At 46.5% G+C, this 12,901-nt stretch overlaps 1 protein-coding gene across 7 annotated transcripts in view; it reads left to right on the top strand.

Moving 5' to 3' along the window:
- The window catches only part of IP6K2 (inositol hexakisphosphate kinase 2), a 172,466-nt gene that overhangs the window by 153,579 nt on the left and 5,986 nt on the right, over positions 1–12,901 (top strand). For 4 of the 7 annotated variants that reach the window (XM_008565763.1, XM_008565762.1, XM_008565766.1 and 1 more), the window contains 2 exons: positions 10,300–10,627; positions 12,537–12,759. In XM_008565763.1, the coding sequence (XP_008563985.1) occupies positions 10,426–10,627; positions 12,537–12,759 (425 nt within the window). In that variant the 5' untranslated portion in view covers positions 10,300–10,425. Of the gene's footprint in view, positions 1–9,315; positions 9,328–10,299; positions 10,628–11,452; positions 12,268–12,536; positions 12,760–12,901 lie in introns of those variants that run through there. The other 3 variants (XM_008565768.1, XM_008565769.1, XM_008565767.1) reach the window with 2 other exon arrangements.

Here is a 12,901-nt window from a genome sequence, read left to right as displayed (position 1 = left end):
TGTGAGCAGGGGGTGATGTTAAATCTGCAAAGTTTACAGTTCTTCTTTTATAGGGTGTCTGCAGACCCAGTACCTGTTTGGCTCTTGTGCTAAACAGAGTGACACTGTTTCCTTGAGAACTTGCCCAGAGTTACCCAAGGAAAGAAGAGGAATGAATATTGTATACTTGACCAAAGAATGTATATTTTTAAGAGTGTGAGCAACGTGACAGGAAAAACATTTCACTAAAAGTTTGTTAAGCCACCTATTTGCACATTGCTGAGATTATGGTCTTAATTAATTTTTACTGAACATTTAAATATTTTCTGCTATTATGAATAGAGGTTTTACATGTAAGGCAGTGAAAGATGTCCATCCTTGAAATGTGTCTGTTCTCTGGAGGAGAGATAGCTGTGATTGCAGACCCACTGCTGAGGGATTGGGTTTTTGTTGCTGTATCTGAGTATGAGGCCACAGTGCCTCTTCCTCAGGTCCTTTGAGCTGTCTCTGCCCTTTATAGAATCTGTGCTGGACCTTATGGAACTGACACGGCAATACCTTTCCAGAGTCTCATGCTCAAGGACTTTATGGGGTAGTCAGGATGCTACACCTGCATTGGAGAGGCCAGGGGAGGACTGTAACCCCAGGATGCAGAGTCCTGGGGCATTTGGGAGGGCAGATGTTGCAGGGGTGACGATTGGCAGCTGATAGATTTAGACTTGGGCCCCAAAACTGATAGGAGTGGCCAGCAGGTCTGGGGCAGGTAAGGCCTGGGAAAGGAAGGAACAAGGTCGTCTCCCGCTCCCCCCCCCCACCGCCACCCATACCCCCCACAGGAAGCAAGGAGGTAGGGCAGTGTGATCATGCTGGTGGTTCTAGAAAGAAGCAACTGAGAGGCTGCTATGTCCCTTACAGAGAATCTGCTGTTTTATTTGTCCCTTAGTTTTTGGGGAAAGGATTACACTACTTTATGACTTTTGTGAAATTATTCAGTTACATCTTGTGGTTGCTTCTTTATTAAAACTAGAATAGGGCCGGCCTGGTGGCACACTCGGTAGAGTGCGGCGCTTGGGAGCGTGGCGGCGCTCCTGCCGAGGGTTCGGATCCCACATAGAGACCGATCCGCTCACTGGTTGAGCGCGGTGTGGGCGTGACACCGAGGGTTGCGATCCCGTTGCCGGTTGCAGTGCGGGCGCGACACCGAGGGTTGCGATCCCGTTACTGGTCACGAAAAAAGACAAAAAAAAAGGAAAAAAAAAAAAACTAGAATAAAATGCTGTTTAGGGCAAAAATGAACACCTAGTTTTGGAACACAGAAGTCTGTGTCAAGTCGATGCAGGGCTTTTGTGTCTTGTCTCTGGTCTTGCTGTTTTGGTGGGTCTGTTGCCTACTGTGGTATGGGGGTGACTTTCCCAGCCAGTTGGGCTGCAGCTCCTTTGAGGTTAGGACCATGATTCCAACATTCTTAGCAGTGATTCTTTCATCTCAGGTACCTGTTGTTTTTCTGTGATGTGGCATGGGTGATATGGTGCCTCAGTGCACCCATCTGTAAGGACAATAATGATAGTATCTATTCCAGAGAGTTGTGAGAATGAAGGAGCTCCATAAACAGTAAGTGTTCTATAAACAGGATAGATAAACAGGAGCTCTCGTTCTGGTATTGTCATATCCCATTGTCTTTAAGGGTTAAGGAGTTGGTCACTTCCTCCTCTGACTTCCAATGCCTTGTATACACCCTAGGGACAGTGTGTGTTGGGGTTGTTATCCTCACTAACATACGTGTGCTCCATCTCACACATTTTAATCATTTTTAAGTGTACAGTTCAGTGGCGTAGCTGGTAATTCTTGCCAGTCTTTTTCTCTGTTAAGTCTTTAGACATAGTCCAGACAATATAGATTATACAATTTTGTATCTTGCTTCTTTTACTTAGAGTATATCATAAGCATTTTCTTAAATTGTTAACAAAAAAAAAAAATAAAAGTGATACGCCAACTTTTTTTTTTTTTGCAATTGAATGAAAAATTTTCTGTTTCACTTCTGTTGCTGGATGTGGAAGGGAGTGCGTTCATGATGGGGGATGTCCTGCTGGGACTTGATTTTTTTTTATGGAATTTTCCTGAGGTTGTTAGTAGTTTGAAGCCATGTATCCAGATGGGTCAATCTGGTGCTCCCACAAGGCATCCTTTTTGTATATTCATTTGTCACCAGGAATAATTGCAGTGTGTGTCTTTTGAGTTCTCTGATGATCTGTGTGCAGCAGGTATTCATGACACAGTAGTGATTTAAGCATATTCTGTGGTGCGCCTACTCTATGCTGGTGCTATTTTTGATTCTGGAGATTCTGCAGTGAACAGAGCATTCAAAAATCTGACTTTATAGAACTTGTTTTCAAGTGGTGATGGTGTGGCAGGGGACAGAAAATAAGTAAGACAAATAAGAAACATTTAGTGTGTTAGGTAAGTACTAAGAAGAGAATAAAGCAGGGGTGCATCAGGAAGACCTCATTAAAGAGATGACATTTGCATAAAAAGCTGAAGGTGGTTAAGAAAGTGAGCCGAGGGGAGATATCTGGGGAAGAGTGTACCAAGCAAAGGGAACAGCAAGTACAAAGATCCTTAGGTAGGTGTGTGTCAGGCATATTTGAGAAATAATAAAGGAAGCCAGTATAATTGGAACTGATTTGATACTGATTTTTCTTTCCTGATGGGTGTTTTAAGGAAAGGCTTATTGGACTTTTATGTTTCTGTTCTGCTCCTTTGTGCATAACGGATGCTTTTGCTTTGGCTTTACAAGAATTGAAAAGAAGCAGCTATGCAACTGGTAGAAATCTGCTAGTGTTGAGACACTGATAAAAATTAGGCTTTCAGGGCCGGCCCGGTGGCGCACTGGAGAGTGCGCCACTTGGGAGCGTGGTGGCGCTCCCGCCGAGGGTTCGGATCCCATGTGGAGACCGGTTCCCGCTCACTGGCTGAGCGTGGTGTGGGCGCAGCACCGAGGGTTGTGATCCCGTTGCTGGTGCGGGCGCAACACCGAGGGTTGCGATCCCGTTACCGGTCAGTAAAAAAGACAAAAAAGGAAAAAAAAAAATTAGGCTTTCAAAGTGAACACATGGCTTTAGGATGTGTTAGTATTAGCCGTGGGTGTCATGGACTTATGAGTGTATTGCTAAGGCAATTGTCAGAATCCTGCCGATGTAGCCAATTGTATTGCTAGGGCTGGGGCCCACAGACCCTTCAAACCCATCGTATAGACTAGGTCACAGACCCCTCATATGCCTGGCTGGGTCACCAGACCCCTCATAGGCAGGTCCACAAGCTAGGTAATTGGGAAAGATCCCAAGAACTGTTGGAGATAACATGAGCTCAGTCCTCAGCTTCCTCAGCAGCAGCAGCAGCTTACAGGCATCCTCCAGCAACAGCAGCAGTGACCTCCCAGGGGGTCCTGGGGGCCCTGGCAGCAAGAGCCTCTAGCAGCTGAAGGAGCTGGGGGGGGGGGGGGGCACTGTGCATCAGAGCCACTCATCCTTTATACTCAAGTTCAGTAACCCAGGACACTTGGGTGCAAGTCGACTCAGACAACCCAGGAACATCTGGGTGCCCACATGCATCCACAGACAATACCCAAGGAACACCTGGGCACACGTTGCACAGTTACATATTTACATCAAATGCTCGGCAAGATTCCAAACATCCAAGGTAGCCCTGATTATTTTCCTATATTTTTCCTACAATGAAGGAAAATATGGCTGTCCCTGAAAGTCTCTACCATCAAGGGGGTGCCTTCACCACAGTCAGGGAGAAGCCCTTACTTTGACCAAGATAAGGACTCAGGATGACCTTGGCATAAGAGACTCAAGATACTCAAAGTGAGGCCAGAAAGCCCCATTAGAATGGATGGGAAGGGAAATTTCAGCCAATGAATTTGCATGTAGAAACCACTTAAGAGTGAATTTGATCTTTTTAAGCATATGTTTTTTCTAATTATTAAAATGATACATACATACTTTGTCAGGCTAGGGCTCAGAGACCCTTCAAACCTGTTGTGCAGACTGGGTCACAAACTCCTCACATGCAGGTTCATGAGCTAGGTAATACGAAAAAGATCCTTGCAGCCAGGGGTAAAAATTAATAGGCTTTATCCAGATGCAAGCTCAGGTAGCTAGCAGCAGCTGCCCTAGTAGCCTCCTGGGGCGTCCTGAGGGCATTGTGAATCATAGCCCTGTGTCCTTTATACTTTGTGAGTCAGATAACCAAGGAACACCTGGGTGCATATGCACAATTACATCAAGTGATAACCAAGGAACACCTGGGCACACGTTTGTGTATTACATCAAACAATAGCCAAGGGACACCTGGGTGCATGTGCACATATTTACATTAAACAGACTAGGTCATGCTTGGCAAGATTCCGGACATCTGAGGGATCCTGACCATTTATATTTCAATTTTCCTTACAGATTTATACAAATTTGGTAAATTCAAAAAATATATAAAGAAAAAAATCCCTTTTTAAGGTATTATTTGTATACAATGAGAGTCATCAATTTTAAGTCTATAATATGATGAGTTTGGGCACATTTATACAGTCATATGATCACTGTCTCAGTCACAACATAGAACATTTTCATCATCCCTAGAAGTCCTTGTGGGCCCCTTGGTAGTCAACCCTGTCCCCCATTTCTGCCCCTTCAGCAGCTGCTTATCTACTTTCTGCAACTATGGTTTTGCTTATTTTCTAGAATTTCATGTAAATGGAATCATATATAGTCTTTTGTGAATTACTTGGTGTGATGGTTTTTTACTTAGTGTAATGGTTTTGTGATTACCCTATTGTATTGCTAGGGCCCACAGACCCTTCAAACCCCATGTACAGACTGGGTCACAAACCCCTCACCTGCAGGTCCATGAGCTAGGTAATAGGAAAAAGATCTTGGGAGCCATGGGTAAAAAATAATGGGCTTTATTCAGGTGCAAGCTCAGGTAGCTAGCAGCAGGCTCCCTATAATAGCCTCCCGGGGCTGGGGCATCCTGAAGGCACTGTGTTTCAGGCCATTAGTTCTTTATACTTAAGTCCAATAATCCAGGAACACCTTGGCATGAATCAGACAACCCAGGAACACCTGGGTGCCCATGTGCATCCACAGACAATAGCCAAGGAACACCTGGGTGCACGTCCACAGTTATTTACATCAAATACTCGGCAAGATTCCAAACCCCCCATCCTGACCATTTTCCTGTTTTCCCTACACCTATGTTGTTGCATCAGTACATTCCTCTTTACTGCTGAATAGTATTCCATTGTGTGGATATACCACAATTTGTTCATCCGTTAACCCATTTGATGGACATTGGGGTTGTTTCCACCTTTTGGCTATTGTAAGTAATGTTGTTATGAACATGTGTGTACAAATGTTTGTGTGGATATATGTTTTCATTTCTCTTAGGTAAATACCTAGGTGTGGGATTGCTATATATATATATATATATATATATACACACACCAAGTATATGTTTAACTTTACAAGAAGCTGCCAGGCTGTTTTCCAAAGTGGCTGTACCTTTTTGCATTCCTACCAGCAATGTATGAGACTTTTAGCGACTGACCCTGGGGGCACAGTAGTGGGTTATGTATGAATGTGTGCCTGGCAGATGCTGGGCTGTGACCCTGGGGCCCAAAGAGGGGAGGGTTGTTTTTCCACCATTAAGCTAGTGTTCCTCCCTAGCATGCCCTGTGACTGCCTGACGCTTAGGCTTTTCTTGAGTCAGAGTAAGTGGCCTCAGTGGATCTCACTTGTAGCCTCATTAAGTAAATTCTGGATGAGTGAGCTAAGGGTCCAGGGGCTTTCATGATTCATATCTGTTTTATTTGCAATATTTGAAAGTTAAGATTAAGGTATTTTTTTTATAGCAGATCCTTAAACCAATTTGACAGATTTGGGAGATGGACTGTAGGGCAAATCTGTATCCTAGCTTAGGATGGATGATGTTTTGTGTTCCTTACCTGTTCATAGTTTTATGGACAAATATGAGGCAATGTGAAAAACCAAAATAGATGGCAAATCTGAAGCCAGTATCTTGAGGTTATTCCCTGCATGGCTAGGTACAGGGTCCACACATTGCATGGGCTTCACGGTAACTTAATACTCCAGGATTCCTGGGAAACTGGGCCTCAGACCTCAGATGTTTAAAAGCCATTAAAGAGATCCCATTTCTCAAGCCGCACAAGGAACAGAGAGAGTAACAGGTGAAAAAGAGCAGGTACTTTGGGGCTTGCTTTCTTTTGCCTTGGTTGAAGCCCCTAGGAAGGAAGCTGATCTGTGTAATGCTTGGGAAGTTGATTGTTTTGCTATGTGACTATGCCACTCGTTGGGTTAGCACCATAGCTATGCTAACTGTATGGCTAGGCAAATCATAACTAAAGCCAAAATGTTTCATTATTTTATTTAAACTAAGTTTCCATTTGTATTGTCAGGGCTAGGGCTCAAACCCTTCAAACCCATGTACAGATTGGGTCACCAGATCCCTCACACACAGTTCCATGCTAGGTAATTGGGAAAGATCCCGGGAGCTACTGGCAGATGACATGAGCTCAGTCCTCAGCAGTATCAGCAACAACTTACAGCAGGTCCAGCAGTGGTGGTGTTCTTAGATCCCTCACACACAGTTCCATGCTAGGTAATTGGGAAAGATCCCGGGAGCTACTGGCAGACGACATGAGCTCAGTCCTCAGCAGTATCAGCAACAACTTACAGCAGGTCCAGCAGTGGTGGTGTTCTCGAGGTATCCCAGGAGCACTGGCAGCAACAGCTTCCAGCAGCAGTAGTGGCCCCCCTGGAGGCATTCCGGGGGTGGGAGGCACCATGGGTCAGAGCCACTCATCCTTTATACTTAAGTCCCTAACCCAGGACACCTGGGTGCACATATGCAATTACATTAGTCAATAGCCAAGGAACACCTGGGCATACATGCATGTTTACATCAAATGCTAGGCAAGATTCTGAACATCTGAGGGTCCCTGACCATTTTCCTACGTTTTCCCTACATTGATCCTTCATTTTCTTACAGGGATAGGGTCTGTAAGGGACCCTAGAACAGAAGCTCCACTTCTTCGCAACTCTAGATGGTAGATGTACAGTGAAGCCATACTCATGTTCATATTGAGAGATTGAACATACTTGAAACAAGGATCACAAAACAGGACTTACTTTATTATGTGGAATGCATTGATATTTTCTGTCTTGTCCTATTTGATTTAAAAAAAAAAAAAAACCAGGGCCGGCCCGGTGGCGCACTCCTACAGTGCGCCGCTTGGGAAGCGCAGCGGCGCTCCCGCCGAGGGTTCGGATCCCACATACAGACCGGCCGCTCACTGGCTGAGCGAGGTGCGGGGGCAACACCAAGGGTTGCGATCCCGTTGCCGGTCCCGGTCCGGTACGGGCGCGATGCTGAGGGTTGCGATCCGTTGCCGGTCACAAAAAAAGAGACAAACAGGAAAAAAAAAAAACCAAAAAACAAAATAAAACAAGAAAAATTGCTGGTTACCCCTCACTAATTTGGTTACCCTCCCACAGAGTAGAGATCTACTCCAAGCCTCTCTTCTCCATTTTACAGACCAGAAAACCAGAACCCAAAGGGAGCCTTGGGGTCTTTCTCCAAGCAGTTGAGTGGCAGAACTGGGACTAGAATCTGACTCCACCTCACTACTGGCTAATCAATTGTCTATGTAATTCCGTCTCACATTTGGGAGTTTTCTCTGTCATTAGAGTTGGCTCTGGCAAGAATGAGCCTTATTTTTCTTACCTCTCTACCCACGATGATGATTCCCTGTGTGCAGCATCCTATGGATTGTCAGAGTTGGGTGCAGGAGGGAGGGTGGCAAGATGCCACCTCACACCCAACAGCAAATAAACACTGAAGACTAGGAGGAGGAAGTGGAGACCCTCGCTGGGCCTTTTGATCTTAGGTTCTTTTGGCCACACCCATGAGCCACACTCTATAGAGAGATACTATGAAGGACTAGTTTTTGTTTATTTCAAGTTTTTTTTTTTTTTTCCTTTTTGTCTTTTTTTTCGTGTCCGGCAACGGATCACAGCCCTCAGTGTCATGCCCGGACCGGGACCGGCAACGGGATCACAACCCTCGGTGTTGTGGCCGCACCTCGCTCAGCCAGCGAGCGGGAACCGGTCTGTATGTGGGATCCGAACCCTCCGCGGGAGCGCCGCCACGCTCCCAAGCGGCGCACTGTAGCAGTGCGCCACTGGGCCGGCCCTATTTCAAGTTTTTCATTGGAGGTGGAGATGGATAAGAGATGCCTGGAGAGAGTTATTTTTCTACTTAATTGAAAATATCTAAGGAATCTTGAAAAGAGTTGGAAAGGGATTCACATTGTTGTTAGTACTGCTCTGATAGCAAAAGCAGTTTTACACCTTTATGAAAACATTGGATTGTGATTCTAAGCCTGGCCCATGAGGAGCGTCTTGTGCTTTCACAATTTGACAGTTATGGATCCTGAACTGTGCTTTTGGTTCATTAATCAGTTGATCTTACTTGAGATCTTTTCGGCAGACTAGCGTGAACCAGTCTGTATAGACTTAAAGAAGGGCTTGTGTGACCAGGCATCTCAGAGCTCCATCTTCTGGAGAGAGTCTGGAATAGCTAGAATGTACTCATCCTTACAGACCCATTGCTAGTGTTGAGTTTTGGGACTCTTCTCAAGTGCGTGCTGTCCTGAGGATTTTGGTGATGACAAGAAGGTAGTGCCAGGTGAGAAATCAGAACCTTTGGTTCTCTGCTCTTTGTATTTAGGAAACCTTATTGTTTCCTAATCCTTGAGTCCAATTGGGGTCCATAGTCAGGTTATTTCTGAAAGGAAGAGATTAACATTAACTTAAACTCTTTTTTTTTTTAAAGATGACCGGTAAGGGGATCTTAACCCTTCACTTGGTGTTGTCAGCACCACGCTCACCCAGTGAGCAAACCGGCCATCCCTATATGGGATCCGAACCTGGGGCCTCGGTGTTATCAGCACCACACTCTCCCGAGTGAGCCACGGGCCGGCCCTAACTTAAACTCTTTAAAAGAGGTTACTTTATAGAAAATATAAATATGTGGGACAAGCCAAATGTCCCATGTGCATAATAGGAATGCTGTACCAAGGCAGAAGTGCCAGAGACCTTGGGCCCTAGAGGCAGTTGTGTGGGGGCATCCAATAGTCTGGGGTTCACTTGTGAGTTGTGGGCTTATTGTCCCTTGCCCTGGATGAGTTTCCTAACCTCCCTGAATTGGCTTCATTGTTTCCAACAGGGAGAGTATTGTCTACCTCATAGAAGGTATCAAAGATCTAATGAGGTAAGAAGTTCTTGTAATGAGTCTGGCACATAATAGGTTCTTTACACACATTAGAGGACAGAGGGCACATCTCCAGCAAACCCATCGTCATCTCAGTTGGAGTCATGGGAACTGGAGGAGTTCCCTTTAAAATCCCTGTAAATTATAGACAGAAAACAGAGAACTGGTTTAACATGTCCTGAAATGGTTAACAGGGTACATAAAGAGGTATACTTTGCTGAGATCCAGTGTGTGGCTGGGAATGCATAATCAAGTCTGAGGGCCTGGACGTCTGAGTGAATGTGAGTCCTGATTGCCCCATCAACACAACTAGTTTAAAGGTGTATACCAGCCTTTGGCGATCAGGATAGAACTGATAAAAATAGTCTGGTGACCTAGAACACTGTGTGTCTTTTAAATGGAGTTAGCCAGCCTCAATCAGTTGTTTTTAGATACAGACGTTAATCATTAAAGCTGGCCTCAAGCTCTATTGCTAATAAGGTTAATGGGGCTTGTCTTTCTTTGGCTTTAGGCAGGGGCGGTGTGTGTAGACAACCTGGTTGAGTAAATCTTTACTAGTTGATGCCTACACACGTTTTCCCTGTATTTAAATGCATTTTATAAAAGTGTAATTAAGGGAGAGACCTGGGAATCATTCACTTTAAGCTTGACAATCATTACAAAATGGTAAGATTTAATCTGAATATTAGGTTTGAACCTAATGGCTTTGTGTTTTGCCTGCCATAGTAACTTTCTAATGCCGAGGTGGTGACCCCTGGCTCCTTAGGGGCCCCAGGAGCCCAGTCCCCATCTATCCTCATCCGGCCCCGCCCCCGCGAGCTCAGGGTGTTTGTCTTTCTGCGGGGAGGAGGCGGGGCCCTGCGGGAGCTCAGGCTGTTTGTCTTTCTGCTGGAGGAGGTGGGCTAGCGATTCTTAAGGCAGTTTGCAGGCAGCTTTCAACCTCCGTGTTATCATTTTGTTTGCTTCTGGCAGAGCGTCCTGTCCCGAGCAAGCCACGCAGAGAGACCAGTCAGACAGACGCACGGACAACAGACGGAGGACGCTCTGGCCGCTGGACCCCGCTGCCTCCCCCTTCTCCCTGCTGCCTGCGCCCGGAGGATGAGCCCAGCCTTCAGGGCCATGGATGTGGAGCCCCGCGCCAAGGGCGTCCTGCTGGAGCCCTTTGTCCACCAGGTCGGGGGGCACTCGTGCGTGCTCCGCTTCAACGAGACAACCCTGTGCAAGCCCCTGGTCCCTAGGGAGCACCAGTTCTACGAAACCCTCCCAGCCGAGATGCGCAAATTCACTCCTCAGTACAAAGGTGAGCCCCCAGCTGCTGGAGCCCCCAGCACATGTCGAGATGTGAGATGTGAGGCATCGTGGCCATGGAAGGTCCTGGTAGCCATCCCAGGAACCCTCACCCCCTCCCACTCTCTGTTTTCCCTCCTCCTCCTCCTCCTTTTGGCCCTCAGCCCAGCACCTCACACCCTCAGTTTTCAAGCCCTGGTAAGATTGCTCAGTTCTGTTTTGTTTTGTGAATTTGTTTTGAGTTTGTTTTTGGTGGAAGTGTAGTTGTGTTTTATGTTCAGGTATCTCTTGATCACAGTAACCCATAGTCCCCCATGGGGGGACAGTGGGGGAAGACTTTGGGAGGATTTTACCCAGAATACTTGCCGCCTGCTTTTTGTCCTCCAGGAAACCAGAAGCCCTGGTGATTAGGTAGGATGGGAGCAGGGTTGAGTTAGGTGGAATGCAGGAGTGGGAGGCCTGTCCTGATTAGGTGAAGCCCTTTGCTGTTATGGAATGTCCCAGAATTGCTATGTGAAGGCAACCCTTTGATTCACATATCGTGACTTTTTCTTCCTTTTTATAGTGCATTTTGGGGGGGACCAGTATGGTGTGGTCTTCCTGGGATGGGGGATCTTTTGTAAGTCAAGGAAGAAGCCATTAAAGAAATTAACTTTAAATGCATTGCCTGCTTATACAAAGGACTCAAATAACTTGGGTTCTTCTGGGATTGTTGAAACATTGTTCTTTAAAGACAGAATGTACTGGGCGCCTCTGTATTCTGAATATGCATGTGTGTTGCGGTGGGGGTGGGGGAGTTGGGGGCCTTCACTTGGTCCTTCTCTGTTGTTTTTTCCAGGACAAAGCCAAAGGCCCCTTGTTAGCTGGCCGCCCCTGCCCCCTTTTTACCCCTGGTTCTTTCCCTCATGGCCACAGGGAAATGTGGTCCCCTGAATTCCCCATCCCGGCTCCTCTGCGCCCAGAGCTGGGGGCCACCTCAGAAGTGTCGTCTTTCTCTGAGCACGTATTCCCCTGCAGCAAGCGAGCGGGCGGGCAGCAAGGACTGAGCAGATTGAGTGATCCTGGGGCAGAGAGGCCTGGGAGGAAAGGTGTTCAGCCAGTCGGTTGTAAGGCACTCGTCGGCACCTGCTGAAACGCTCTCACCTGACAGCCTCCTCCTCAAAGACTGTCTAATTACACGTGGCAGGTTCTAGAGACTCGGAGGGGAGAGCTGCTTTCAAGGCCACCACGTGTCTGTGCTCCCTGCCCAACCCTATCTGCCTTGTGTTAACTTTGTTCTTTTGTGACATGAGACTGCAAAGAACAATAAAAACATGTTGGAGAAGGACAAAAGGCTTGGAGCACCCACTCATGTAAAGGGGCTGCAGAAAGCCTTTGCTAGGGTGTTTGTTCTGCTGTGTGGTTTGTTTTGTTTGCTCCTTTATTTTGCTTTGCTTATTAACTGGTCTTCCCTTACCCTTGATGCTTCTTACCTTCAGACAAACCTGTGTTCCCCTGCGTTCAGGCTCTGCTTTAAAGCAAGCCTTGAGGCTGTCAGGGTTTCTATTTAGGGCATAAAAATTGCCACGAGATATAAAGAGCAATGTTTTTACGTTTCCCTTAGGATTAGAAGAGTTACATGAAAATTAATAAACATTTTCAATGATGGAAAAATGTGTCTTGTAATTCTTTGGTTCTTGCCTTGTTGAGTGCATCAGAGAGGAAGACTCTCAGCCATGTTTGCTCCCTAATCGCTTGTTTTGTATGGTGTCATCTTTTCTAGATGTTTTGATATTTGTTAGGTTTGCAGATGAGTTTGGGGCCTCTGGCAACATAGAGACTAAGGAACAGGGTAAGAAAAAAACAAATGTTACAATCGTGTTATTTAGAGTGCATCTTCCTGTAAAATTAAAAGTCCTCTCTGCTCCTCACCCCCCTTCCAGGTGTGGTATCCGTGCGCTTTGAAGAAGATGAAGACAGGAACTTATGTTTAATAGCATATCCATTAAAAGGGGACCATGGAACTGTGGACATTGTAGACAATTCAGACTGTGAACCAAAAAGTAAGCTCCTAAGGTGGACAAACAAAAAACATCATGTCCTAGAAACAGAAAAGACTCCCAAGGACTGGTTGCGCCAGCACTGGAAAGAAGAGAAGATGAAGAGGTACGTGGAGACTGAGGGGGGAACTCTGGGCTCTGAGGAAGGGGAGGCCTGGGGGGGGGGGGGGGGGGGGGGGGGTTGGGGGGGGGGGGGGGGGGGGGGGGGTTGGGGGGGGGGGGGGGGGGGGGGGGGTGGGGGGGGGGGG

Source organism: Galeopterus variegatus, unplaced genomic scaffold, assembly GCF_000696425.1.
Source record: "Galeopterus variegatus unplaced genomic scaffold, G_variegatus-3.0.2 Scaffold203, whole genome shotgun sequence".
Taxonomy (NCBI): Eukaryota; Metazoa; Chordata; class Mammalia; order Dermoptera; family Cynocephalidae; genus Galeopterus; species Galeopterus variegatus.
The sequence above is the reverse complement of the archived record's forward strand: the minus strand, read 5'-3'. Positions and strand labels throughout refer to the sequence as shown.